Source organism: Berghia stephanieae, chromosome 2 (genome assembly GCF_034508935.2).
Source record: "Berghia stephanieae isolate SIO BIC M18660-M18661 chromosome 2, UCSD_Bste_1.3, whole genome shotgun sequence".
In the NCBI taxonomy this organism is placed as follows: Eukaryota; Metazoa; Mollusca; class Gastropoda; order Nudibranchia; family Aeolidiidae; genus Berghia; species Berghia stephanieae.
Genome location: NC_088361.1, coordinates 49,828,827 through 49,856,069, shown reverse-complemented (window position 1 = coordinate 49,856,069; position 27,243 = coordinate 49,828,827). Strand labels below are relative to the sequence as shown.

Genomic DNA, 27,243 nt, shown 5'->3' with positions numbered 1-27,243 from the left:
CTCCCTAAAAAAATTGACGTCAAGACATTTCAGGAAATTCTCCACTTCTGAAATCAATTCATCGTCGTAGTCAAACTTTTTTCCACGGGCGAGATCTGGACTATGAGGAGGATGTGGTAAAACTTCCCACGCATTCCTTTGGAACCAGTGCTTTGTTGTGTGGGCAGTATGGGGAGTGGCATTTTCGTGTTGAAAAACGACTCCTCTGCTGAGCCGACCGGGTCTCTTTCGTCGTACAGCCTCTTTAAGTTTGTTCAAAGTTTTACAGCATCTCAGACCAGGTCAGACCATAAATGCTGCCAGATACTATCTGGCAGCATTTATGGTCTGACCTGGTTGCAGAAAATCAATCAAGAGAACACCTTTGGCATCCCAGAACACTGGGGCCATCAACTTTCTCGCTGAATATTGCAACTTGAACTTTTTGGCCAGTGGCGAAGGACGTTTCCAGATCATCGAATCCTTTTTTTATTCTGGCGTGTTGTGGTGAACCCAGGTTTCATCACCAGTGATCATATGATCAAGAAAACACACAGACTGGTCAGCAGGCCCAAGGTGTCCACCAGGTCCAACTCGCATTTCTTGCTCATCATGGACTCGAAGGAGGTTCTGTGACACTTCACGCTGTGCCTGATGGTCTTCTGTCAGCTGTTTCGGGACCCTACGAGCAGAAACTTTCCTAAAGTTAGCTTGATTAAAAATTACAAAAAAAATTGCTTAAATTGCTTGATTATTCTTTCGACAGCAGATTTTGACATTTCAAGTCTAAGGCAATTTCGCTAACTTTCAGTCTCCTGTCTGTACAAATCCGGGTTTCAACACGTTGGACACTTTGTTATGAATGGGCAGAAGGAGATCGCCTTGCGCATTGCTTATCCTGTCATCTGCATTTTTTGCGGCCGCAAATATCAGGGCGATCCGCAAATTTTGGCACATTTCCCAAAATTGGCAAATCGTGGCAAGTTTTGGGGAAAAAAAGAAGCGAAAACAAAATAACGTAAAAAAAGTGCGAAACTTGAGAAATGTTGCAGCTTTGCCTGGGCCCAAACCAAGGGAAGCTACTCTCTACGGATAATGATCCTTTAAAATTTTTGTGATATTCCTCAGCATGAGTTCACGAGGTATATTGAGAAACTGGGGCCCAGTGCTGTGAGAGAGTCTGATACTGGAATTATAGATCTGACCCTATTTTGGAAGTCTGTGGCAGATTATGATCCAGCTCTCGCTGCATTGGCGTCCTGGTATGCCTTCTCAACATGCTCGTCAGCTGATGCTGAGCGTTTTTCTCTTTACGATCTTGTCTTGTCTTCCAGAAGACGTAGACTCACAGAAAACAACATCAAAGGACTAGTTTTCCTTTACTACAATAAGTTTATCTATGCCTCTTTTTTTGAGTAGTAAAAGAAAACTAGGCCTTTGCTGAGTCTGACTGATAGTGTACGTTTGTGTGTGTGTGTGTGTGTGTGTGATTGTCTGAAAGTTTGGGCACATAAATCGCTTTACATTGTGTAAATTAATAAATGTAGCCTCCTTAAATGTAATAAATTGTCTTTTATATATATTTTTTTCTGTATCGCATGTTAATTTTTACTGAAACGCTGTGTTCTCCGCGGCAAATTTTTTGGGTTTTTTGGGCAAATTTTAGGTCCCAATTTGGCAAAAAATGCAGATGACAGCTTATCATGCACATTTGATCGACCTTGTTGAAACACATTGAACCAGAAAACTATTTGTTTGAAGCTCATCACAGATTCTCCATACACGTTTACCAATTCTGGATGAATTTCAGAAGGACAATTGCCTTTTGCAGCAAAAATCCTTATTACAGCTCGAACTTCTTTGGACCACTCAGTTATGAGAGTGTTATATCAGCACCAGTAAAAAGGAAGAAATTGGGATAGTAAAAAGTTCTAGAATTACAATTAAAGCACCCAAGAAAAAGTAAGACACGGGAACAAATAGGGATCAGATGAAGATTCCAAGAGCATACCACCAATGTACTTAGTTTGAGATCACTTATAAGTCTCATCCGGACACAAGCACAAAATCAAACAAAGAGGAATATACTCAAATGCTTACATTATACATTCAAAATAACGAATATAATAATACATAACAGAGAGATGATTTACAAGGAAAAAATTATCATCTCCCAAAACAATAACTATGCATTTGACTGTTTCCCTCCCAGCTAGGACTTCCGGCCAGGGCCAGGACAAAACCAAGTAATCTCATTCCAAGACAAAGACAGAAAGCATGTTGGAAAACAGTTATAAGGGGATAGACTTAGTATGTACCCCGTGCTCACTATGGGAGGTCAGGAACCCCACCCAGTGAGATCAGAATCTTGTTCAGCAATAGTGCTGAAACGTTCAGCACTGATTCACAACAAAATTATCTTTAATCTCTGATTTACAGATTTCGAATATCATCATTGGTTCAGGAGATATGGCTCTACTTACCTTATTACGTGATGAGATGGATGTCTGCAAATAGATTAAAATTAAATGGCGACAAGACTGAAGCCTTATTCATTGCTAGTTCCAATAATAAGACAGATCCATTTACACTGTCACTGACAATCAACGATAATGACAAAATACAACTCACAACATCAGCAAAAAATCTCGGCATCACCTTAGAGAGTGATCTGTCTATGAACAAACATATTAACAATGTGAGAACAAGTGCTATCTGCATTCTAAGAAATATCAGAACAATCAGACCATTTATTAATAGGGAAACTTGCAACAAATTGGTAACATCTTTGATATTCCCGAAAATGGACTACTGCAATGCACTGTTTGTTGGTCTCACAAAGGACAAAATAAACAAACTCCAGAAAATACAGAACATGGCAGCCCGCGTTGTACTGCAGAAAGACAGGAAAACTGCAGCTCCAGAATTACTACAGCAGCTGCATTGGCTGCCAGTGGACCAGCGGATTAAATATAAATCTTCAACTATCGTTTTCACATGCCTGGAGGGCTCGTCACCAGCATATCTCTCAAACCTCGTTGAACGGTATAACCCACAGCGATCGCTTCGATCAACGAACGACCTCAAATTGAAAACACCCCGCTGTCGAGTGAAGGCTGGTGAATGCGCCTTTCAGCATTCTGGACCAAGGTTGTGGAATTTACTACCACTAGAGTTACGTTCTTCGTCTTCACTAGAGGAATTCAAGCGTCGATTGAAGACATTCTTATTCCGACAGGCTTTCTTTTGATTATGTGTATAATTAGCGTTGTTCGTGTACTGAGTTAGGGCTTAATGATTAAGTTAATCTATGTTATGCGCCCAGAGCCCTCCTGATGAAGGGATGTTTGGCGCACTATAAATCTATACCATTATTTCTGGGACAGCCCTCATATTATGACATAACACACTATAATCAGAGACACAAAACAAACACAACTAGAGTTACTCACTGAAGATCAATCATAATCATAACCCGACAGACACTCCTCCATCCAAGTGGACAAAGGTGTCAAAAGCCTCTTGTAAACTAATCTGTATGAATATGTTGGTTAATCACATTTGCCAGATATGTGATATCATTGGAAATATCGAGATTATGTTTATGAACCAAATTTGTAATGATATGGTCTCTATGATCATTGCAAAATAATTCACTTAAAGTCAGGTTGTACTTTGTACTTGGTGAAAAATAGGGGGTTATTTGACAAAGCAACGGGATATTTGGTGTGGGTTTTCAATCAGTGCTGAAGGTGACAAAAAGGGGGAAAAAAATTTATTAATGATTGCCTTTAAGCCCCATTTTCACTGCACTAACCCCCACTTTTAAGGTAATGGAGATGACAAAAATATCATTGATGATACTCTAGCTTCTGGTAAGTGGGAAATTGCACCTATTTATTAAACCACACATCAAGCATCTCACAGCCAGTAGAATTGATTGAGGGAGATGTAACTTTTTAAAAGGAGGAAATTCCTCCTCTAGCTCCGAAATCGTGGATCCGAGGAAAACCATCAGCCCTGTTCAATATTACCTATTGTTCATCATCACAGTAGATCTGACCATTACGTAGAGTTGCCTTTCAATAGATGGGGATCACAATTCATGGCACGATTGGTAAGTAAGGTTTTGAAATTGGCTTCTCCCACCTTTTTAAAGAATATAATCTTTAACATAGATTTAAAAATGTATAAAAATATCAGCACAACGTTTTAAAAATTGAAAAGACAAAGTATCTTCTAAAACTTTTAACATGATCTGTCACAAAATCACAAAATGAAAATTAATGAGATCATTTTGAACAAGTTGGCGGGGGGGGGGGGGGGGGGGGGGTGATAACTCAGTTGGTAGAACATCTGCTTTACATGTAAAAGGAATGAGATCTTGTTTGTTTGTTTTTAAGCATTTTACAGAGCTTGCAACACAAATTAGGCTGTATCAGCGCCAGTAAAAAAAGAAGATAATGGTATAGTAAAAAGTTGTAGAATTACAATTAAAGCTTCAAAGAAAAAGTAAGACAAAGGGGAATTAGTTCAAAGGGGGAACAGGTGTATATTCAAATCATAATCTCCCCACAAAACCACCCATTGAAAAGATCAATCCAAAAAAAACCCCCAAAAAATCACGTTCAACAAGGTCATTTTCAGCTATGGCTGGGAGACACCTGTTTGGCCCCCAATGTCGCATAGCTCCCAACCTGGTATATCAGCTAAGAGGGAGTTTGGGATAAAAATGAGGGAGATGTGGCTAAAATAGGGGAGGCTGCAGTTTTACTGCAAGCTGGGTTGAAAAATAAAATATGCATAAATCAGGATCATTGCAGAAAATAGAGAACATAATTTAATGATTTGTAAAGGGAAATAACCTTGATAAAGTATATCTTTGTTTTTACTTAATAATATCTTTTTTTTGTTTGTTGCTTTAGGTCTCTTCCAACACAATTGAGGTTATATGAGAGACCGCTGAAACAAAAAAACAAGCAATCTAACAAAAATAGTACAAATGTCAATCAAAAGCATAACCTAAAGATATCATAAGCTAAATTATAAATAACCAAGAACAAACAGGCAGAGGATTTACAGGAAAAAAAATATCCCCTGTCAAAAATACAATCACAAACCAAAGAAGCAGGATAGGCTAGTAAAGAGAAGAAGAAACGACATCACTATCGGATCGTACACCCATGCGAACATCATAGGTATATGATTCAAGGGTGATGCTCCCATCCAACCACCCGCTAACAATATCTCTGTAGGAAGTTGTGAAAGTATGAATAATAGACGAGAACATTTACAATATATTCCACGCCTACATACATAATAGTATGCAAAAACAGCATGAAAAGTTTTAGTGAAAAAAGGGTGTCATAATAAAGAAATGGTTAAAAAGTCAACACAGTTGGCCATGACACACTGACACATTTGTACAGGCGAATTCACAACCCCCCCCCCCCCCCCCCCCCCCCCCGACTTCTTCCCGACTTGCTGGAGACCCTGCATATCATATAATCTAGATTTTTGCATATCATATAATCTAGATTTAGAGATTTTTCTGTTCATTTTTAAAATTTGCTGGTCAAAAAAGCATAATCCTGGGACATGTAAAGGTCATTTCCATATATATAAATAATCCATTTTTAACAAAAATTGTAGTCCTATGAAATTTTTGATATAAACAAAAGGTTTTCTTAATGTGTCAGTTCAATGCTATATCAACTGAACAGCTGGGTCATTTGGAATGTTTAAGAGTTATTTGGAATAAACATAAACTCAATTGTTACTTCATGTGATACAGTGGTGTAAAATCTATAATATATAATTCAAACGATATAAATTTTCTGACATTTAGACGAATATCATGAAATAATAATGGGAATAAAATCCTGAGCTTTGTTGGTGTGTTTGTTTTTGTTTGTTTTTTAAGGGTTTTACGGCGCTTCCAACACATTTAGGTTATATCAGAGCCAGTAAAAAGGAAGAAAATGGGATAGTAAAAAGTTCTCGAATTACAATTAAAGCACCCAAGAAAATTTTTGTTTGTTTGTTTGTTGCTTTAGGTCTCTTCCAACACAATTGAGGTTATATGAGAGACCGCTGAAACAAAAAAACAAGCAATCTAACAAAAATAGTACAAATGTAAATTAAAATCATAACCTAAAGATATCAAGCTAAATTATAAATAACCAAGAACAAACAGGCAGAAGATTTACAGGAAAAAAAATATCCCCTGTCAAAAATACAATCACAAACCAAAGAAGCAGGATAGGCTAGTAAAGAGAAGAAGAAACGACATCACTATCGGATCGTACACCCATGCGAACATCATAGGTATATGATTCAAGGGTGATGCTCCCATCCAACCACCCACCACCCAAGAAAAAGTAGGACATAGGGGAACTAGGAACAAATAGGGATCAGATGTAGATTCCAAGAGCATACCACCAATGTAGGGCTACTTAGTTTGAGATCACCTATAAGTCTCATCCGGACACAAGCACAAAATCCAACAGAGAGGAATACACTCAAATGCTTACATTATACATTGAAAATAACAAATATAATAATACATGACAGAGAGACGATTTACAAGGAAAAAAATATCATCCACCAAAACAATAATTATGCATTTGACTGTTTCCCTCCGAGCTAGGACTCCGGCCAGGGCCAGGACAAAACCAAGCAATCTCATTCCAAGACAAATACAGAAAGCATGTTGGAAAACAGTTATAAGGGGATAGAAGACACAGTATGTAACCCCCTGCCCCCTATGGGAGGTCAGGAACCCCACCCAGTTTGTTTGTAACACCGACCATTAAACACAATGCAGTATAAATATTACACATATAATATCAGAGTAAACATATATTAAATAAAAACATCACATTTAAAAATTGAGCGAATTCGTAGTAAAAAATAAATTGATCCATGTAAAATATTTATGTCATAATAAGCTTACATAATATATAACATGAAGAGAACTAACATTTTTCTAAAGAGAGTTGTTTGATCTTCAAAATATTAATAAAAACATAACAACACTTAATGGCATAAATTAAATGTAACGAACAATGATAGATACAATCTTATAAAAGTAGATCTCCGAATCTAAAATGGATACGGCACAATACATAAAACTGAATTTTATCATTGATTTTTTAAAACCTTCAAATTGCTTTAGCAATTTAAACTAATAAAGCAAGATTTGATGAAATTTAAAGATAAAAGTTTCTCTTTACAAATTATACAGTGCTAATAGTAGGTCATTAAACCAATCAATATAGACCATCCTTTATATCTGTATTGATTTCTAAATAATTTGGAAATGCAGGAAATGTACTTGCATTCAATAAAAAAATAAATCTTATGTCAATATCTGTTATTGTAAGATTAAGGTTGTCATGTTTTATTTGTTTCTGATGAGAAAAAAAAAATCCTGTATTGAGTAATTTTTTATTTCTTAATCATTATCTTTCTAAGTGAAATTACAATGTCCAATCAATTTCTCTCTTCCCAGCTTTCTTCAAGGCAGCATTAGCCCTAGAGAAGCACTTGCATCCTTTGTATTTGGTCACACTTAGTGGGGATGGGTGAGCATCTTTCAAGATGGTGTGTTTACTCGCGTCAATCAGCTTTTCTTTTTTCTGAGAGAAGTTGCCCCACAACATGAACACAACACCCGTATTCTTTTCGCTGACAATCTTAATTATCTCATCTGTGAATTTCATCCAACCAATTTTACTGTGGGAGTTTGGTTTGTGGGCTCTAATAGAAGATGAAAAAAAAATGGAAACAATTCATAAAGGAGAGAAGAAAAAAAAAACAAAAAAAACAAGATTCCCTCTTGTACAAACTGCAAAATATGATTTGCGATTTCATATTAATAAAGACAATGTTCATCGATTGGTGCTTTTCACACACAGTTAAGCATCTCAAAGAGTTAAAGATCAGTAAAAACTGATAGAAAAATTGTCTTCACTAATACTTGGGTTCAGTACTGATGTACGAAACCTTAGTATTATGGGTTGGTAATATAAAAAAAGTCCTTCAGAGCCATTTGGCCCATGGAACCAGAGTTTATTTCAGTTTCTTTACATGAAACAGACAACAGCAATTGCCTGATTCCCTTTGTGCACTTTCCACCAGATCTATCAGAACCAGCTGCCCAATCACTGCTAGCTGGGGAGGGAGGGGGGGGGGGGGGGGGGGGGGGAGAGGGGATAAAAATATGAACTTCATCTGGGATCAATCTCAGTCCCTTTGTGTGCAAAGCATCTGCTCTAGCAACTGAGCTACCAGGATCCCCATTGGCTGGTTTTGCATGATTTAAAAAATTGGTGTTCATGTTAACAAACTTAGTTTTTTGCATTCGCTATTATCTGGGCTAAACAAGATATTTGTAGAACACTTAGCCAGTGGGTGTAAACTGAAACACCAGATGATGTTAATTATCAACAACTGGAGAAAGAATAAAAAACCTTCTTTAAATGACAGTGGACAAATGTTAGCCAACAATTCCCATTTCAATTGTTTACTATTTTTTAAAAAAAAGATTATACAGTAAAATTACTTTAAACCGAAAGAAGCTAAACCGAAAAATATCATGAACCGCAAAGAATTTAATAAATTGTACTAGTTTCTTCATTATCTTTGTACAAATTCTTCCGATGAACCGAAATACTTCTAAGCAGGACTTTCTTTAAACCGAAACAACTTGAGAGCACCATCCCTTTTTCTCTCTCTATTTTTCTTCAAAAATTCGGGAAAGTGGCCACACGTAATAATGCCCGGCATAAGTCTAAGATGAGGGCAAGGGGTGGGGTGTAGGCAAACATTTCAATCACAGCACTTGGGCTTGACCAACACCACAATCGTGCAGACTGGAAAAGGAAGACAACGGGTGACTGGCAGGCGAATGGGGGAGGTATGGCTGTAGAATCACGCAGGCGAGATGTTCTCGCTCGTGTGTTGATGCTTTGGAACGGACTGGATTTTCAACACGATAATGAGAGGGGTGGGTGTAGAGACTTACCATTGACTTGACATGCCACTTTGTTTAAATGTGTATGTGAGGGGGGGGGGGGGTTCTATGTAATTAGGCCTTTGAACCTAATGGCTTTTCAATAAAAGAGGGGTGTGTAGTAGACAGCTTAGCAATGACATGCCTTTTCAATTCCATTTCACTTCACCTCTGAGTAGCTGCGCATCATTCATTATCAATTATCACACAAAAACTTTCCATCTTATTTTAGCTTTACATTTTACTTAAAAGATGTTGAAATAAAGCACTGTGCTTAAAAGCTGGAGTTAAGAATAAAATACTATGTGAAGTCGATGAAAAAAAGTTGAGCAAGACGGAGATATGTTAAAAAACCCAGCATCCCGACTCAACTCTTTCAACATTTTTTAATGGAAAAACAAAACCCCCAAAAATATTTTTAAAATACACCAAAAAGAAAAAAAAAAAGAATTTTTAAAAAATTAAATGGTTACCAAGACGACATTTATTCAACAACTTTATTTAAGGGGAAACAACCCATGATACGATTACATGAGCAATTAAATAGTACCACCTTTGAAAAACATCGCAAAACGGGAACTTGCTTTAAACCAAAATGTCTTTAAACCGAAATGGTTTAGAAGGTCCCCAAAATTTCGGTTTAAAGTAATTCTACTGTATTTGAAAAAAAGAAAGATATTGCAATGTTTACATAATCAACAAAGAGCTATTAACAAGAAACAGAAACCAAGAACAATGATTTGTTTGTTTGTAAGGGTTATACGGTGCATTTAGCATTTCAGCGCCAGTGTAATATATTAAAGGGAAATAATCATAAATATCCATGACAACTAATGGGTATCATCATTATCTGAGTTACGTCCCTTACATAAACAGGAAATAAAGAGTTTTAGAAATCCGCCAAAATGGCTTGTTGTTGTACTTGATGTACCTTACCACTCAATTCACTTAATTGGCGACGAGGATGGGATCATCTGACTGAAATTAACAATCAAACAGCTAAGTAGAGCATTAAGAGCTAAGCTATTAAAATAGTTGCTGGGAAGGAACTGGCTGAACGCCATAAAGCTAGACTGGAAGAGCATTTTCACAACTTCTAGAGGAGAAATAAACCAACTGAAGAACGAAACTTTGAATTTGGAACAAGTGTTGAAGAGCAACCATTCAGTTTTCGGAACGTGTGGACTGTTGAATGATAGAACAGTGACAATCAGCATGAAAAATACAAATCCAAGGTATTGTACAGCTAGAGTGCCACCCTACGCAACGAGAGAAAAGATTGAACATGAGATCGATAGATTAGAACAGAGTGACATTATTCGGAAAGTAGAACATTCAGATTGGGCTACTCCAATAGTCCCTGTGCTAAAGAAGGATGGTTCAGTTAGACTGTGTGGTGACTACAAAATTACAGTTAACAGGGAGATTGAGTTGAATAGATATCCTATTCCAAACATTGAAGATATTTCACTCAAGTTGGCAAACGGTGACAAATTCACTGAACTTGACCTGTCACATGCATACACACAGTTGGCACTCCATTCAGATTAAAAAAAGTACACAACTATAAACACACACAAGGGTCTTTATCAGTATGAAAGGCTATGTTTTGGTATTTCATCAAGCCCAGGAATTTTCCAGGCTATGATGGATAGCATTTTTCAGGATGTGCCAAATGTTTGTGTATACTTTGACAATTTGTATATTACAGGAAAAGATGATACTGAGCATCTTCAAACCCTTGAAAAGGTATTGAAAATCGTCGGTGAAAAGGGTATGAAAATAAACAGAAACAAGTGTCAGTTTATGTTGCCAGAAATATATTTTTTGGGCTATAGATTGAGCAATATCAGACCACAGCAAGAAAAAACCAGAGCTATAAAAGAAGCTCCAAAACCAGAAAACTGTCAACAATTGAAAGCCTTTTTGGGCATAGTAAATTACTATGCAAAATTCTGTGACAACCTATCCAGTACTTTGGCCCCACTGTATAAACTCTTACAGAAAAACATGACTTGGCATTGGGGGAAAGATCAAGAGAAAGCATTTAGAGCCGCAAAAGAGGCTTTATCGTCTGATACCTTGTTGATTCACTACAGCCCAAAGAAAGAATTAGTATTAACTTGTGATGCTTCACCAGACGGGCTAGGTGTAGTGTTATCTCACTATGATGAGAGTGGCGAGCGCCCAATTGCGTGCGCTAGCCGATCACTGAATCGGGCTGAAAAATCATATTCCCAATTAGACAGAGAAGGGGCAGGCATTATTTTTGGAGTCAAAAAGTTTCACAAATTTCTTTTTGGCAGACATTTCACTATCTTTACCGATCACAAACCCTTATTGGGGCTACTGGGAGAACATAAATCAATACCAGAACAGGCATCGCCCAGAATTCAAAGGTGGGCCATAACACTTGCAGCTTATGATTACCAATTGAGGTACAAACCTGGTACTGAAAACAATGCAGATGGGCTGAGTAGATTACCTTTAAAGACTGAAAGTGTAAGCTATGTGCCAGAAGATGTTGACATGTTGTTTTCAATCATTGATAACTCCAGTGTGAATGTAGATGATGTAAAGAGAGAAATGCAGAAGGATGAATGCTTGATGAAAGTATATGAATTCTGTTTGAATGGTTGGCCTGAGGAGAGTGTGTCTGATGAATTGAAACCTTTCAAACACAGAAAACTTGAATTAAGTTTAGAGGAGGGTTGCATCCTTTGGGGATCAAGAGTAGTGATTCCAAAGTCCCTTCAAAATAAAGTGCTCATTACATTACATGATACACATCTGGGAATGTCCAAAATGAAGAGTCTTGCAAGGTCTTGGTTTTGGTGGCCGCATATGGATGCAGATATTGAAAAGTTTGTAAAATTATGCTCAACCTGTGCACAGCACCAAAAACAACCAGCAAAAGCTCCCTTGCAAAATTGGGATTGGCCCATAGAGCCATGGAAACGCATCCATATCGACTTTGCAGGCCCCTTCATGAACAAGATGTTCCTAATTGTAATTGATTCTCATTCAAAATGGTTGGATGTGAAGACAATGAACACAATTACAGCAGCTGATACTATTGTAGAACTAAAAGAGATATTTGCTTCTCATGGGTTACCTGATCAAATTGTTTCAGATAATGGTACTAGTTTTACAGCTAATGAATTCAAAATGTTTTGCACTACAAATGGCATAGAGCACATTACCACTTCACCATATCATCCTGCTGGAAATGGGTTAGCTGAAAAGGCTGTGGGAGTCTTTAAATCTGCTATAATAAAGATGGGTTCCAAATTTTCCCTTCGAGAAAGAGCTAACAGGTTTCTGACCAAATACCGCAGTACTCCACATGTTACAACTGGTGTTTCCCCTTGTGAATTATTGTATGGGAGAAAAATGAAGACTCATCTTGATTTGCTCCACCCAACAGTACAAAAATCAGTGTTCCAGCATCAACAAACACAAAAATATAACTATGACAAAACTGCCATTGACAGGGAGTTTGAGATAAATGACAGGGTGTATGTGAAGAACTTTGGGAGAGGTGAAAAATGGATACCTGGAGAGATTGTGCAAAGCACTGGGCCAGTATCATACAAAGTAAAAACTTGTGATGGGTTAGTCATCCGTAGGCATGCAGATCAGATAAGGGTAACATGCGCAGAAACCAACCACAGGTCTGGTCTAGTTACACCACCTGTTCAGGCTAGTCCAGAACCTCAGGTTCCTGTTATAATTGAACTCAATGAACCAGAAACAATGGTTCCAATTCCAAGAAACTTAGTAACAGAAGCTGGTGCTGCAACTGGTTACTCACCATCACTTGAATTGAAGACTGAGACTGGTAGTCAGAGTACGATTATGAAGTCACCAATTCAGCAACCACTTAGAAGATCAGCACGTAAGATTAAGGCGCCAGAGAAATTAGATATTTAGTAAAATGAATATCATGCTTGATTAATCATGATTGCTAAGACCATAATCATATGTACAACTATGTACAACTAAATTAGATAGCAACTTTTAAATTCATGTTGTATGTTATGCACTGCTTCTTTTGTATTTCATTCTTTATCTAATAATATTACCACAATTGAACACGGTCACATTATATTAGTGGCTATGGATTGTTATAAGTTGGTCTCTTAAAAGACATTTGCTTTTAATGGTTTTAATTATTAAAGGGAATAAAAGAAACTAAGGGAGGAGGGATGTAATATATTAAAGGGAAATAATCATTAATATCCATGACAACTAATGGGTATAATCATTATCTGAGTTACGTCCCTTACATAAACAGGAAATAAAGAGTTTTAGAAATCCGCCAAAATGGCTTGTTGTTGTACTTGATGTACCTCACCACTCAATTCACTTCAGCCAGTAAAAAAGTAATAAAGTAAAAAAAGTCTAGATTTGCACACAAGAAAAGGTAGGACAAAGGGCAGTAGTTCAAATAGGGAAAAGATGTAAATTCCAAGAATATAGGTACTATCAATGCACTTAGTTTGAGATCACAAAGTTTTGTTTGTTGCTTTAGGTCTCTTCCAACACAATTGAGGTTATATGAGAGACCGCTGAAACAAAAAAAAACAAGCAATCTAACAAAAATAGTACAAATGTAAATCAAAATCATAACCTAAATATATCATAAGCTAAATTATAAATAACCAAGAACAAACAGGCAGAAGATTTACAGAGAAAAAAAATATCCCTGTCAAAAATACAATCACAAACCAAAGAAGCAGGATAGGCTAGTAAAGAGAAGAAGAAACGACATCACTATCGGATCGTACACCCATGCGAACATCATAGGTATATGATTCAAGGGTGATGCTCCCATCCAACCACCCGCTCACTAAAAGTTTCATCCAGACACAAGCTCAGGATCCCACAAAGAGGAACACACTCAAATGTTTACAAACCATTATGAAAAAAAAAAACAATGCATAACAGATTTACAAGGACAAAAATATCATCTCCCAAAACTAACACTATACATTTGACTATTTCCCACCCGGCCAAGGACTCCAGAAAGGGCCCGGACAAAACCAAGTACTCCCAGTCCGAGACATAGAAAGCAACTCTGAAAACAGATACAGGGAGATAGAAGACACAGCAAGTGACCTCTCGCCCACCATGGGAGGTCAACTACCCAATCAGGAACAAGGACTTACTGAACCGTGAGAGTTGTGTTAAGCAATAAGACTCCTTGGTCTGCCCATTTCTCCAGGTTGCCGTGACCAGGATCTTTGAATCCTGGAATGTCTGTTGCCAATTCATTGTACATGTTTTTCAGCGAGGGTGGAACTTTGATCCCCTCATGAACAGCAAAACATAGTCCCATCGCCTGTTACAAAAAAAAAATGGTTCAGTACTAGGCCTGCAATAGGTCCTGTTGAATGAGGTGATTGTGGCCGGTTGGGGTGACTAAGACCAGCCCCCAAATGTGACCCCCACCCACCCAAGATTGAAAAGAACAAATATTATAAAATGTACATCATTTGATAGATTTTACCCTTTCCCCACACTTTAGAAAAAGAATATCGGACAGGTTATTTAAATGTCAAGATATATCATATAAAGATGTTAGAAAAGTGGTCTAAAGTGTGGGGAAGTGTGAAATCTAAATGATGCACATTTTACCATAATTATTTAATAATAATCGAAGCTAGTCTTAGTCACCCAAACTGGCCTTAGTTATGCCATGCCACTGTAGTAGAGTATTCAATTTAAATCCGCAGGATTCTAGGTTCATAACAAGGATGTGAAGAAAATGTAGAATAAAATTATTAAAACCACATGACAGGTGAGTTTATGGAGTTGTTGTACTCATTTCAATTCCTCTACTCCATGTGTGAAATTTGATCGTAACATTAACCAGTCTTATTTTTTTCTTTCTAGTTCTAGAGATAAAATATATTACGGATAATTTGCATTTAACAATCCTAGTTTTGTTTTATAACTTGGTGTATTTGGACTTAAGTAAATTGAAATTTTTCATTCCATTTCTCAATTGGCTATGGGAGCGTTCACATATTACGTCATCAAAAATTTGCCCTTTTTAGACCCCCCCCCTCCCCCAAGTCATCACTTGTCATCATTGACCTGACCCCCCCCCCCCCCCCCCCCCCCTCCCCCAACAGATGATGACGTCATCTAATTTAATAAAAACTAAAAGATAACTTTAATTTCACAATATTTATTATTAATTTTTCAAACCATAAACATTGATTATCAAAGTTTGATAAAACACATTCAGACATTTTATTAATTTCAGAAACTGTTGATAATTTATGTTTAACGGTACAATGGGGACATAAAATCTAAATTTGCAAAGATAAAATCTAACAAACATTATTTAAATTAGGCTACTTGGTGCAGGTGCTATTAAAAAAATTTCAGAAAGTGTAATTTAAAATAGTATAGGAGGCAAATTATTTTATAGCATATTAGTCTTTTAGTGGAATGAATTTCTGTTTCAATTTCCAAACATAAAATTAATTGATTCAAAAATGTTTCTGCCTTGGACCTCTGGCAATGTACCAGGGATGCCACCAGGCAAATTAAAAAAAGCCTGAAAACTTGGGCGGACGAGATACAAATCAACGTCAAGGGCTTTGTAGGGATTTGAAAAATATCAAATATGGAATATTGTTTCAGTACTTATTATTGCAATTGAGAGCAAATAACACACAAAAGAAAGGAGAGTGAACAGTTTTCAAATTGATAAAATAAGGTGCTAAAAACAAAATATAGACAAATTAATATCAATAGCTATCAGGGGTGAGAATGACTGGTCACATAAAAGGAGAAAATTTTTCATTGTGAAGATCATGCTCAAATTCACTGAGATTCGATCCAAAATTTGTCTCGCAGCAATTTCTGACACGACTCGGAGAATTTCAAAAGTTGAAAGTGTAATTAAATTTGGGGGTTGTAGTAGGGATGATGATGGTGGTGGTTGTAGTAGTAGTGGTTGTAGGGATGATGTGGTAGTGATTATAGTAGTACTGGTCGTATGGATGATTGTATGGTGGTGGTTGTAGTAGCTGTGGTAGGAATGATGATGTAGTGGTAGTTGTAGTAGTAGTGGTGGTAGGGATGATGTGGTGTTATTTGTAGTAGTAGTGGCGCTAGGGATGATGGTGTGGTGGTGGTTGTAGTAGTGGTAGTAGGGTTGATGATGTGGTTGTAGTTGTAGTAGTAGTGGTGGTAGGGATGATGGTGTGGTGGTGGTTGTAGTAGGAGTGGTGGTGGGGATGATGATGTGGTGGTGATAGTAGTAGTAGTTGTAGTAGTAGTAGTAGTAGTAGTAGTAGTAGTAGTAGTAGTAGTAGTAGTAGTAGTAGTAGTAGTAGTAGTAGTAGTAGTAGTAGTAGTAGTAGTCTTAGAGATGATGATGTGATGGTGGTTGTAGTAGTAGTGGTGGTAGGGATGATGATGTGGTGGTGGTTGTAGTAGTGGTGGTCTTTTAGAGATAATTGTGTGGTGGTGGTTGTAATAGTTGTGGTAGGAATGACGATGTGCTGGTAGTTGTAGTAGTACTGGTGGTAGGGATGATGTGGTGTTATTTGTAGTAGTAGTGTTGGTAGGGATGATGATGTGGTGGTGGTTGTAATAGTAGTGGTGGTAGAGATGATGTAGTGGTTTTGGTGAGTGGTTTTTTTTCAGTGATAATAATAGCAATTTGTCAAAAAGGAGGAAAGTGTCTCCGTCTATCGGTCAAACGCAAGCAAAGTGTAAAAATAACAGGAACATAGTTTTGTATTGGTATTATGTAATATATTACTATTACTAGTATAAATCCATTCTTATCATTAAACATAAATTTAGTTCTTGTAAAGATTTAATGGATGGTTGCGAGAGAGAGAGAGAGAGAGAGAGAGAGAGAGAGAGAGAGAGAGAGAGAGAGAGAGAGAGAGAGAGAGAGAGAGATATTTGTCCCTCCCCTTCCCCTTCAACCATCAACTTGCTAATCAAAGAACACCACTGGTCGTCTGTGTCAATTGTGACATCTGGTGCCATTCAGTCTGGCCCGACGTCATAAAAACGGGACCGTCACTAAATTTCGCGAGACTATTGCACTGGTGTCAAAATATGACATAAGACATAATGGTGATTTTGTGGTTTTGAGGGAAATGTTTGACATGGCAAATTCAGCGGAAAAATTCTGAGAAATTCTCAAAATCACTGTTTATTTATCAAATTTTTTTTTTAAAAAGGAGGAATTGTGATGGGGATGGGCGGAGATAAACTACCATTTAGGTGCCCAAATATTCGACCGGCGGTGACAGCCCAAATTATTCACCCGGCGAAAAAGTTCCGGCTCAAATCTCGATTTTTTTCTTCTTCTTTAAAAAAAAAATTTTTTTTTTTTTTTTTGGAATAGTGACGACGGACAAAAACCGGAGGTTCCGGATTAAAACCGGCTGGTGGTAAAAAAACCGGATTTCCGGCTAAAACCGGAAAAGTGGCATCCCTGATGTACTATAAATAGTATCATCAATTTCATCTTCATCGTCATCACTTTCTCCCATTTGCTGTTCTTCTTGTATGCCGCATTTTCGTGAATGGTCTTTCATTGCTGTGATCGAGGAGTGATACAATGAACATTTAGGGCAAGTTCGCCTTTTGAGAAGTGATACCCCTTTCCCATCAGATGGTACATCTCCTGAGAATGCAAAATTATTTTTAAAAAATTAAATGAAACATAAGCAATTATATATATATAGGTATATCACCCTTAAATACTGTTATTTTGCTTTCATTTTAAATTTCAATTATTACCTGTGTATTATTTGCTATGTTCTGTTTCTTCTACTTCGTTATTATGTATATTTATGAAATTTATTCTTCCATATGTTGTACAAACAACATGGAATAAAGTTCACTCAACGCTGAACACTGAACAACAAAAACACATCAACTTTTGAAAGTAATTTTTGGAATGAAGTGACAGCGCTTGGTTACATTGCACCGGTGGATATTGTAGGGCTAGCTAAAAAAAAAGAATAGTTATTTAAAGCGCCCTGCACATTTTGTTAGAAGATGGGCACTATACAAAGTAATGATTATTCATCTATTTAATAGAAAAGGTGGCAAAAGCCTGCAGTCAAACTTGTGTTTTTTCACAAACCTTTAATATCGATGCTGGTGGCTGCCTCCACATGAGGAGAAGGAACACCTTGTATGGACTGACTTGATGGACCGGCATCCGATACTTTAACACCAAGGTCTTTATGGATTTCTGAATTATAAAAAAAGGAATATCGTAAATGATTTTGGAAGGTGGGAAATAAATCAAACGCAATTTTTCTTAAATATCTAAAGTTTCTTCTTTACATCTTAAATTGCGGATTAGCAACTAACAGCTATCCATACGCCATACTATTGACACTGAATGGGAAATTAGATATAAAAATACAGTTCATTCGTTTTTGTTTTTAACCTTTTTAAAAAGATGAAAACAAAAACCAGGGTTGGTATGCCACCAGCCTTTGAATTTCACTAACTTTATGCTTTGATCTTTATATAAAATTAAAATATTATTTTAGAAGTTTTTATTAAGTTTGTTACATAACTAATAGATGTAAAAGCCACTTAAAACAGTCAACATATTAATTAATATGTAATTAGTAAGTGAAATTATAATAGATTTAATATTACACGTAACAAAAAAAATTGAAATATGATCTGTTATTGATGGTTAATAAAAAAGTATCAATCAAAGGGAAATAACTGTTATTAAAATTAAATTATATAGGGAAATTTGTTTTGGGTGAGATCAAAGGCAAAATCTACTATATTTAAAAACCTAGATCTATAAGAAAACTAAAGTGCTCACCTTTTGCTTGTTCTTTATTTTCTCCTTTTTTAACAAATGCAGCCCACATTCCAATTTTTCTTGCAGATATGCTTGCTTGCCTTTGCACGCCATTGGATGATCATGTTATCAGCTTTTTCTCTGTCCACAACTTTATTGGCCTTACGCCCATTCCATAATGCTTGGGCCTTTGCCAATGCAAGTTGGCGCTTGTCATCAGGATGTGCCTTTAAATAGGCATCAACAAACTTTTCATAGAGATGTGTATTAGTATTACTAATACTATTAATCATTCTTCAGATGAAAACTCCAAAATATATTTAATAAACTAGACACAACCAAATCAAATGATTGATGAAGAAAACTTTTCAGAATCAAAACTGAATGGTAGCAAGCAGTTTGAGCAGTTCAATCGGTTTTGATGATTCCATCATTTAATTAATTTTTCACCTTTTTGGCTAATTTATTTGGAATGCCATTTTTGAAGCTCTTGCATTTAATAAAATAGGCCTAATTTGCCTATGTTTTGATGACATCATCTTGGGTCTGACCCCCCCCCCCCCATGTCAACACAAGTCAACATTTGGTAGACCCCCCCCCTCCCCCCCCCTAGCTGATGACGTAATATGTGAACGCTCCCTATCTAGAAACTATGTATACTAAACCTCTTTGCTTCCTTGGTGAAATACAATTAAAATGCAAAAAAAAAAAAAAAATTAAACATTAGCCAGAATTTTTAATATCTTAGGCCTAAACCGCTGTTTCAAACCCTCGCGATTAACTGTGGAGGGGGAGTGGGAGACAGAAAGAAAGATAGATGGATAGAGAGACAGAAAAAGAGAGAGAGAGAGTTGAACTTACCTGACCCACATCATGATATGGATCTTGTCCTAGAAGTACAACTTTGACCTGTGGAAAATATTAAATGATGAAGACATTCAAGTGTGTTCATGCTGTGAAGAAAGATCGCTTTGCCTGAAATATTTGACACTCGTACTAAAAAAAAAAACAACAGCAACAAAAATAAAACCTTTAAATAAAAAAGGATATACAAAAAATAAGAAATGAAATATAAGCGAAAGACAGTAGTATATTATATATGGCCCCGCGGGGTTTTTTTGCACAGCTTGCAGCCACAATGCAGCCGCAAAATTATGGAAAATTTTCTGATTTCCATTGCAACCATGGGTGAAAGCAGTGCCAATGCTGTTGTAGCAGTGGTGACTACTACTACTTTTGATTCAAATATGGGAAATACCCACCAATGCAAGATACAAGTTAAATACCCCAAAAATATAGTGCATATTTTTGAGCCTACAGCTTTCTTACAGCTCCCCATTTAATAATTTAACAATTAGACTCATACAAAATATTAAAGGAAAAAAATATTATAAATTTAAACAATCAAAATAAAGTATTTTAAATGTTATAATAAAAGGAAATAACCCATGTATGTTTATGTTTATTGGCAATACATTCCTTGATTGAAGGCTTCATTGTCAAAGATGTTGGTTCTATTTAATTTTCACTTAACAAGTTCTCTTAAATGAGATCTGAGACCATTTGAAGAATAAAATGAGCTTATATTCATAATTCAATGCAAATCTTAAAAAATGGTGTGAAATATTTTAGTGAAAACCTGCGTTAGTTCTTTTGTATATATTGATGTCAAAATTGACATCTCAGATCAAGTCCTGTCGACTTCCTTGCAATCGAGGTGCACTGTAATAAAACCTGGCTCCTTGACTACCCTTGTGACCAACAGAGACTTAACCACAATCCCGATCTTTAGCAGGAACAGTCATGTGATCGGAGCACACATGTTAAGTGTTATTGCAGAAACAAACTGGGGTTTTGTTTTGTTTGTTTTTTTTGCTTCATTTTGTTTTTTTCTCAACATTAGCTCTCTTGCACTTAGTTAGAGAAGGATGCCCTCCATATTTTATTTATTTACTTACATTTTTCAATCCTGTTCTATTCAAACAATTGAAAATCAGTTTTTCTTCTGGAAACACTTGAATTCCAGCTTGTTTGTCAGCTTCTATTTGCTTCTCAATTTCAAGAAAATAAGGTTTGTCAAACTCAGCTGACAAAGCAGATGTCCAGTCTGGTTGCGTTAGAAGTTTTGACAATTTCCCACCTTGTGCTGATTTGTTGACAGAGTCAATTTTCTTCATCTTCTTAACATCCTTAGAAGATTTAACTTGAGGTGCAGGAGCTGTTTCAAAATTTTTAAAAAGAGAGGAAAACAAAATGATGACAATTATTATTATTATTATTATTATTATTATCATTATTATTATACCATTATCATCATTATTATATAATTTAGGTGGCGCTTTTATGCACCTCCATTGGCACCTCCGTGTGCGGTGTAAAAAAAAAAAGTACCATTTGTATGCATGGCGTTGGCGGTCCTGGTTAATTAACGAAAAGTTTGCTGCTTGAAGCTCGAAGGAAAAAAGTGTTGAATTGTAAGCTTCAATTGATTAGACGAAGACAGATACTGTGGACATTTCGGGATTCCCCTTTATCAACAAAGCATGCTGAATAAAACACTAAGGATGAATGAGTTATGTGTGAATGGAGTAGTTAAGATGAAGAAAAACAAAAACAATGATGGGACAGGAAATAGAATTCCCCTTTGTAAGGAGGTACGAATAAAAATATGACAATAAATATTAATAAAATTAATTAACACTCTGTCTTTTAATTGAACGCTTGGGGGTGTAAATGCGCAGTGTAGAAATAGACCCACAGAAAAAAAGAGGCTTCTCATATTATTTTCTGCGAATATACCCATCTAAGTCAATGAGTTTTAGATAGTTTTAGACTGTAGTTTGGCACGATGCTTAGTAATTACCGATGTACGTTTATACAGCATAGCTGCCAACTTTTCAAAAGTAAAATAAGGAACGCTCATTTGGCCCGGGATGTGGGGACGACGTGTGCCGCTCCGAAGCCCCCCCCCCCCTCCCCCCCTTCATCGAATCGCAACATATAAAAGTCAGCCTTTTTAATTACTATTACTAACACTAACAAGTTTGAGATAACAGAGGCCAGTCCAAATGTTGCTAAATTATCGGGTTTAGTACCAGCACATTTGAATCGTTAAAATGACACTTTCCACAATGAGATCAAAATTTCAGAACAGACAATATAAAGAAAGAATTCAACTGCCTCAACTTTGATAAGGACCAATACACAAGAAGCACAATTGTAAAATAAATGAAATAACTTAAGATGGTTAGAAATACATAACTGCCAACCTGGTACATCACTTGAGAGGGCGTTTTGGGGTAAAAATTAGGTGAGTTCAGATAAAAAGTAGACGATTGCATATATGTTTTCTTTCATGCAACATAATTGTCTTTAAGTAGTATACTACTAGTCTACAATAGTAGTTATAGTAAAATGCACCTCTAAATATTAGAGAATTCCTACTTCTTTACTTTGACAAGATAAACACACCTAAAAATGGAGTATACTTATTTTTCTTGAACCTAAACCGTTACAAAAGCTTGCTTGAAAAAAAAAAAATTAAAATCAGATGATGTTTTTTAAAGGGATTAAATTTATATATTTCATAAATTAATAAAGGGAAATAATATTGTCATGCTTAATCAATATAAGCAATTGATTTTCTGATTGAATACCTTCCAATCAAAGAGGTGGATTTAATTTTATTCTTAATTAAAATAATATTTGTAACAAATAGTGAAAGTATCAATACTGTCTTAGAATATTCAAAGTATATCGAGGCTAACATCCATATTCTATGCAAATCTCCAATACATTATGAAAGGTTTGAGTAAAATACAGGCGTCATATAAACGAATGGAACTTTCTTAATTGTTGAAAATCATTTATGATAGAGGCATAATTCAAATTAAAGAGCTACACAAATGGAGATTATGCTCTCACTGGACACCAATAATAATGATAATAATAATAACAATAATAGTAGTAGTAATAGTAATAATAATGGATCAATAATAATAATTCATTAGGCTCACAAGCCTTTTTTTACCACAAATTCGTCAAAAATTACAAAATTACGGATTTTAAGCTAAAAATAAGGACTTACGGACTCAGGAAGTCAAATACGGAACAAATCCGTTTTTAACGGAACGGTTGGCAGCTATGATACAGTGATAATAATTAAATAATAACAATAGTTTAAAAAATCAAAGGTAAAAAGAAACATGGCACACAAATACTGATCACAATGACCAAAATATAAATAAATTTAAATAATTTTAGAAAATTAAAATCAACGTTTTTTAAAAAATGGTAAAAAGGAAGAAGGGAAAAAAAAATAAAACAATAAAAAGACAAAGATAATGATAAAATATTATTAATTATTAAATGATAACAATCGACGTGTATAAGTGCACATCGATAACGCATTGAATGGTACCGATGTTGTTTTTTTTTTCAAATTAAAATTAATTAATAATAATAATTGTTTGATTAATTTAAAGTTTTAAAAATATGTCCAGTAACCAAACAACCAAAACGATTTCTTTCTCAATAAAAAAATTTTTTTAAATTGTCCACAATGGAAATCGAACCCAGTACCTTCAAGGTTAGTAAGGTCTGACAGCATGTAAAAGTCTACTACACTACGGAGCCACCTGACCGTTCATAACATTTAATAAGGTCTTTTTGGAACATTATTTTACCTTCAATGCAACTTCCATTTTCTGATTTTCTGGTTTTAAATTTTGATGTTTTAGATTATTTTTATTTACTTTTTTTTTATTATTAACAAAGTCGTGCAGATGTCACAATACAACTTTTGCCATGTCCAAATACAGAAACACAGCATTGCTGACGAATCACGTTGAATGCGCATGCATAACGGAGGTGCATAAAAACGATCAGTTAAGATGCACCGTCAACGGAGGTGCATAAAAACACTACGATTATTTATTATCATTATCATTATAATTGAAATAAGTTCTCATGATCAAGACAAAAGCCGACTAGAGCCAAATCAACGAGCTAAACTTTAAGTACTTACTTAAATTGAGATCACAGATTAACTAAATTAACTAAAACTATAAATTAGGCTAACTAAAATTTTCAACAGAAAAATATTATATTATAAATAACTATGGAAACGTTAGTGTTAGTCATTAGTCGTAGAGAAACTAATAAGGCACCAAATTTAATGTTTTTTCAAGTCCCATCTACTGATCTACCTGATTGGGATAGATTAAGATTGTTTTAGTTTTGAGAGTTTGAAAATTTTATCAATTGAATTTTTTACCAAAGTACCTATCCTAAGCCTAAGCCTAAGTCTAAGTTGAAAACTTTGAAATCTGTAGACTACAGTAGACTGTGTAGACTTAGACTATCTAGATAGAGAAAACAAACCCAACTCATTGAAGTTGAAGTAAGTAAGTCAGGCATGTTCAATTTGAAGTGGCATAAAATGATGGGAGTGGCATTTGTTACTAGTGTGCTAGGAGTTAAGGGACTTCTCTCTTAGTCTCCCATGAGACTGCGAGAACCACCCTCCGAACTGAGCTCAAGAGGACGAAGAGGGACTACGACATCAAAGCCCACGTCCATTCCTTCAAGAGGTCTATCATACCAGAGCATGCCAGAATACTGGATTTCAAATCCTCACTTGGAGAGATAGGAATCCATTGGGATGATTCCCTGAATCTAGGCGTAGGGGTAGATAAAAGAAGTATCAAGAGAAGGACTATAGTCTGTTGTAAAGGAGTAGGTGAAGAGAGTCTGTAAGTGTAGAGTAAGTCTGTAAGTGTCCGATAAGAGTAAGAATCTGGGAAGTGTGTCGTAAGAATCTGGAAAGTGCGTCGTCTGTTGTATCGGAGTGAGTGTCCAGTAAGTAAGTGTATGTATCGAGAGGTCCACTCGGCTTTATTATATGAGCCGGGTCAGCTCGGGACGAGGCAGAGCGGAAGTAGGGATGACCATTGCCAAGGTCACTAGCCGTACGATTGTTTACGGCTAGAGATCCCTACACCATTATCAATCATTATACTCATACTCCCTCTACTATAACTCTAACTCTCTTCTTACTAGGGATTTTAATAGAAATTCTAAATGTACCTCACACACTTGAAACCAATGTCATATGAAAGAGCTGGCAACACAGATTACAAAACAGTTTGAATTTTGTTTCTATCTTGATTAGAAATGTAGTTACGGCAGTTCAAAGTCTGAAATTTCAGACCGATTTTTACCCCAAAATTACCATTGCAAAGTTGTGACCGAAATCGCGTGATGTTAATAAAAAATGCTTAAAACAGTGAATATGGAGTTCTTATCATATATTGTATACCAAAATGTTCGTCTTATTGAGAACAATGCATTTACATTAATAAAGAGGAAGATAAACATTTCAAATTAACACATTATTACATAATATGACGCAAATGTTACATAATCAAAAACTCGGCTAGGCGTAAGAAACAATTTGCTATATCACTTTTGGATTTATCCCCAATATCTCACTGAAACAATTGCAAATAATTCCCCTCTTTGAATTAATACATAGAGAATAAAAAAGGGTCTGAGAGTATTTAAATGAAAAGATATCAACATGTTGTGTAATGACATAATGAGTTTATTTTCACCTATGGCAATTTAATTGTATATAAATAAAATGGTAGATTGAAAAAGTTCAAATAAATTGAAACGGATTCCCTATTTTAATTAGAAGGAAAGATTTGGCTTTTAATACTGTAAAAAATTCTGCTGAACCACTTTGGGTTTATTGCTATTACATCATTTGAACTGACAATTAATATAATTTTATCCCCCCCCCCCCCCCCCCTTCTCTCTCAATGTATGGGGGTGTCAAAATGTATAACTAATAGAACTTCTTAACATAATAATTATTAAGGCTAATAGAAGGTCTTTAGAATATGGATACAAATGATAAACATATCTAAACATATGGGAAAGAACTTGATGACTTGATGGCAAAGTAAAATTAAATTAAATTAAAACAATTGGTATTTTTGAAATATCGATATTATTAATATCGGGTTTCACAAAGAGAAGAAATATACAAACTTTTAATTTTAAAACAAAAACTATAAAATGCCCATAAATAAAGTTGTAAAGTATGTATTCAAAAATAAAAACATAGTAAATAATGGTACTGAAAATATTATGGACTAAATTGAAAATAATACATAACTAAATCTAAAATATCGATATGAATATCGATATCGTCCGGCAGCCATGATGAGAAGATAATGTAAACATGGCATTTCGGCGCAGAGTTAAAAGGTGTCTGCGCATCGATATAGAGCCCTGAAATTTGGCATGAATAAAGTTTAGATTTTATTCTAAAAACAAGCGTTTAAATTTTAAAAACACACGCGGTAAATAAAAAAATAAATACTGCATTTGAAAATTGCCAAATTTTAATTTCATATATCTTCTGGAATTATTAATGGATTTTTCCTTAATTGGCACCATTTAAAAGGAAATTGAAAGACAAAAATAATGATACCAAAATATCTGCGATATTCCTCTTTATAACGAAGTTATGCATCTTTAATTGAACCCCCCAAAACGCGAACGGCAATTTCCAGTCACAACTTTCCTATGGGCGAGTTGGGTCAAAATTTGACTGCCACTGCTGCTGCTCACTAAACTGCCTATTCTTACTCACTAACTTTTAACTTAGACTTAAACTTAAAGTAAAGTTTAAGATAGAGATCAGTCTTTTTTTTTACCTTCGGAGTCGCATTTTCTTTTCCTATTCTTTGGAGGCATGATTCAGAAAACTTGATCAAAAGTCAAAAGTTTTTTTTCCTGAGAACGTGGCTTTTTTAAAACGAAGTGACTATTCTCATCCCCCTAGTCTAGGATGCTAGTCTTCATAATAGTAGTCCACAATTGTTGTATGTTTAATCCAAAGGTTGTAATGCAGTAATTTGTTAAGTTTCTTGTCACAAGTTGCACAATTTTTTTAAAAAATCAATCAAATCCAAATCGCAAAAAGCCGGCGACGTTTTTTTCGGTAAACCAATCGGCCGGGGGGGATGAGAATAGAGGCAGCCTTTTGAAAATAGTTGTAAAACTACGTTTGCTGAAAATATGTCTTTAAAAATATATATAGACTATATATTTAATTGTAAAAAACAACAAACTTAGCCAACTTCAAGATTGGTCTAGGTCTAATCGGCTACATCGGCTAACACACTGAACTGACACTGATACAGGGTTGCCAAATTAATTTCAGGCATTCTGCCAACTGGATTTTAAAAATCTGCCAAATACCACAAAAATCTCTTAAAACTCATCAGTTTTGTTAAATAAAAAATTCGCAAGGCCGATGTCATAATTTTTTTTATTCATTTCCCAAGTTTAAAAAAATCACTAATACATAAAAATTGCCATGGAAAACGTGGAGTAGACCTATACATTCATTCCT

At 35.6% G+C, this 27,243-nt stretch overlaps 2 protein-coding genes across 2 annotated transcripts; both read right to left on the bottom strand.

The window, feature by feature from the left end:
• Positions 1-5,525: 5,525 nt before the first annotated feature.
• On the bottom strand, positions 5,526-27,026 carry LOC144965088 (uracil-DNA glycosylase-like). Its single transcript, XM_078900009.1, has 5 exons — positions 26,543-27,026; positions 20,774-21,033; positions 19,677-19,724; positions 14,167-14,339; positions 5,526-7,740 (listed from the first exon to the last, which is right to left on the bottom strand). The coding sequence occupies exons 1-5, from the start codon at positions 26,580-26,582 to the stop codon at positions 7,461-7,463; spliced, it is 801 nt and encodes a 266-aa protein (XP_078756135.1). The 5' UTR covers positions 26,583-27,026; the 3' UTR covers positions 5,526-7,460.
• LOC144965089 (uncharacterized) lies at positions 17,350-19,335 on the bottom strand. The gene is made up of 3 exons (XM_078900011.1): positions 18,837-19,335; positions 18,129-18,239; positions 17,350-17,663 (listed from the first exon to the last, which is right to left on the bottom strand). Exons 1-3 carry the CDS (start codon positions 18,883-18,885, stop codon positions 17,449-17,451), a joined length of 375 nt encoding a protein of 124 aa, XP_078756137.1. The 5' UTR covers positions 18,886-19,335; the 3' UTR covers positions 17,350-17,448.
• Positions 27,027-27,243: the final 217 nt, after the last annotated feature.

Coding starts and splice junctions, on each gene's coding strand:
- LOC144965088 (XM_078900009.1), bottom strand. CDS start 26,582: ATGCCTCCAAAGAATAGGAAAAGAAAATGCGACTCCGAAG. Junction 21,034..26,542: donor AAGAAAATGCGACTCCGAAG/GTAAAAAAAAAG, acceptor ATTTTGAAACAG/CTCCTGCACCTCAAGTTAAA. Junction 7,741..14,166: donor AACACAACTCTCACGGTTCA/GTAAGTCCTTGT, acceptor ATCTTCTATTAG/AGCCCACAAACCAAACTCCC.
- LOC144965089 (XM_078900011.1), bottom strand. CDS start 18,885: ATGTGGGCTGCATTTGTTAAAAAAGGAGAAAATAAAGAACAAGCAAAA. Junction 18,240..18,836: donor AAATAAAGAACAAGCAAAAG/GTGAGCACTTTA, acceptor TTTATAATTCAG/AAATCCATAAAGACCTTGGT. Junction 17,664..18,128: donor CACCAGCATCGATATTAAAG/GTTTGTGAAAAA, acceptor TTGCATTCTCAG/GAGATGTACCATCTGATGGG.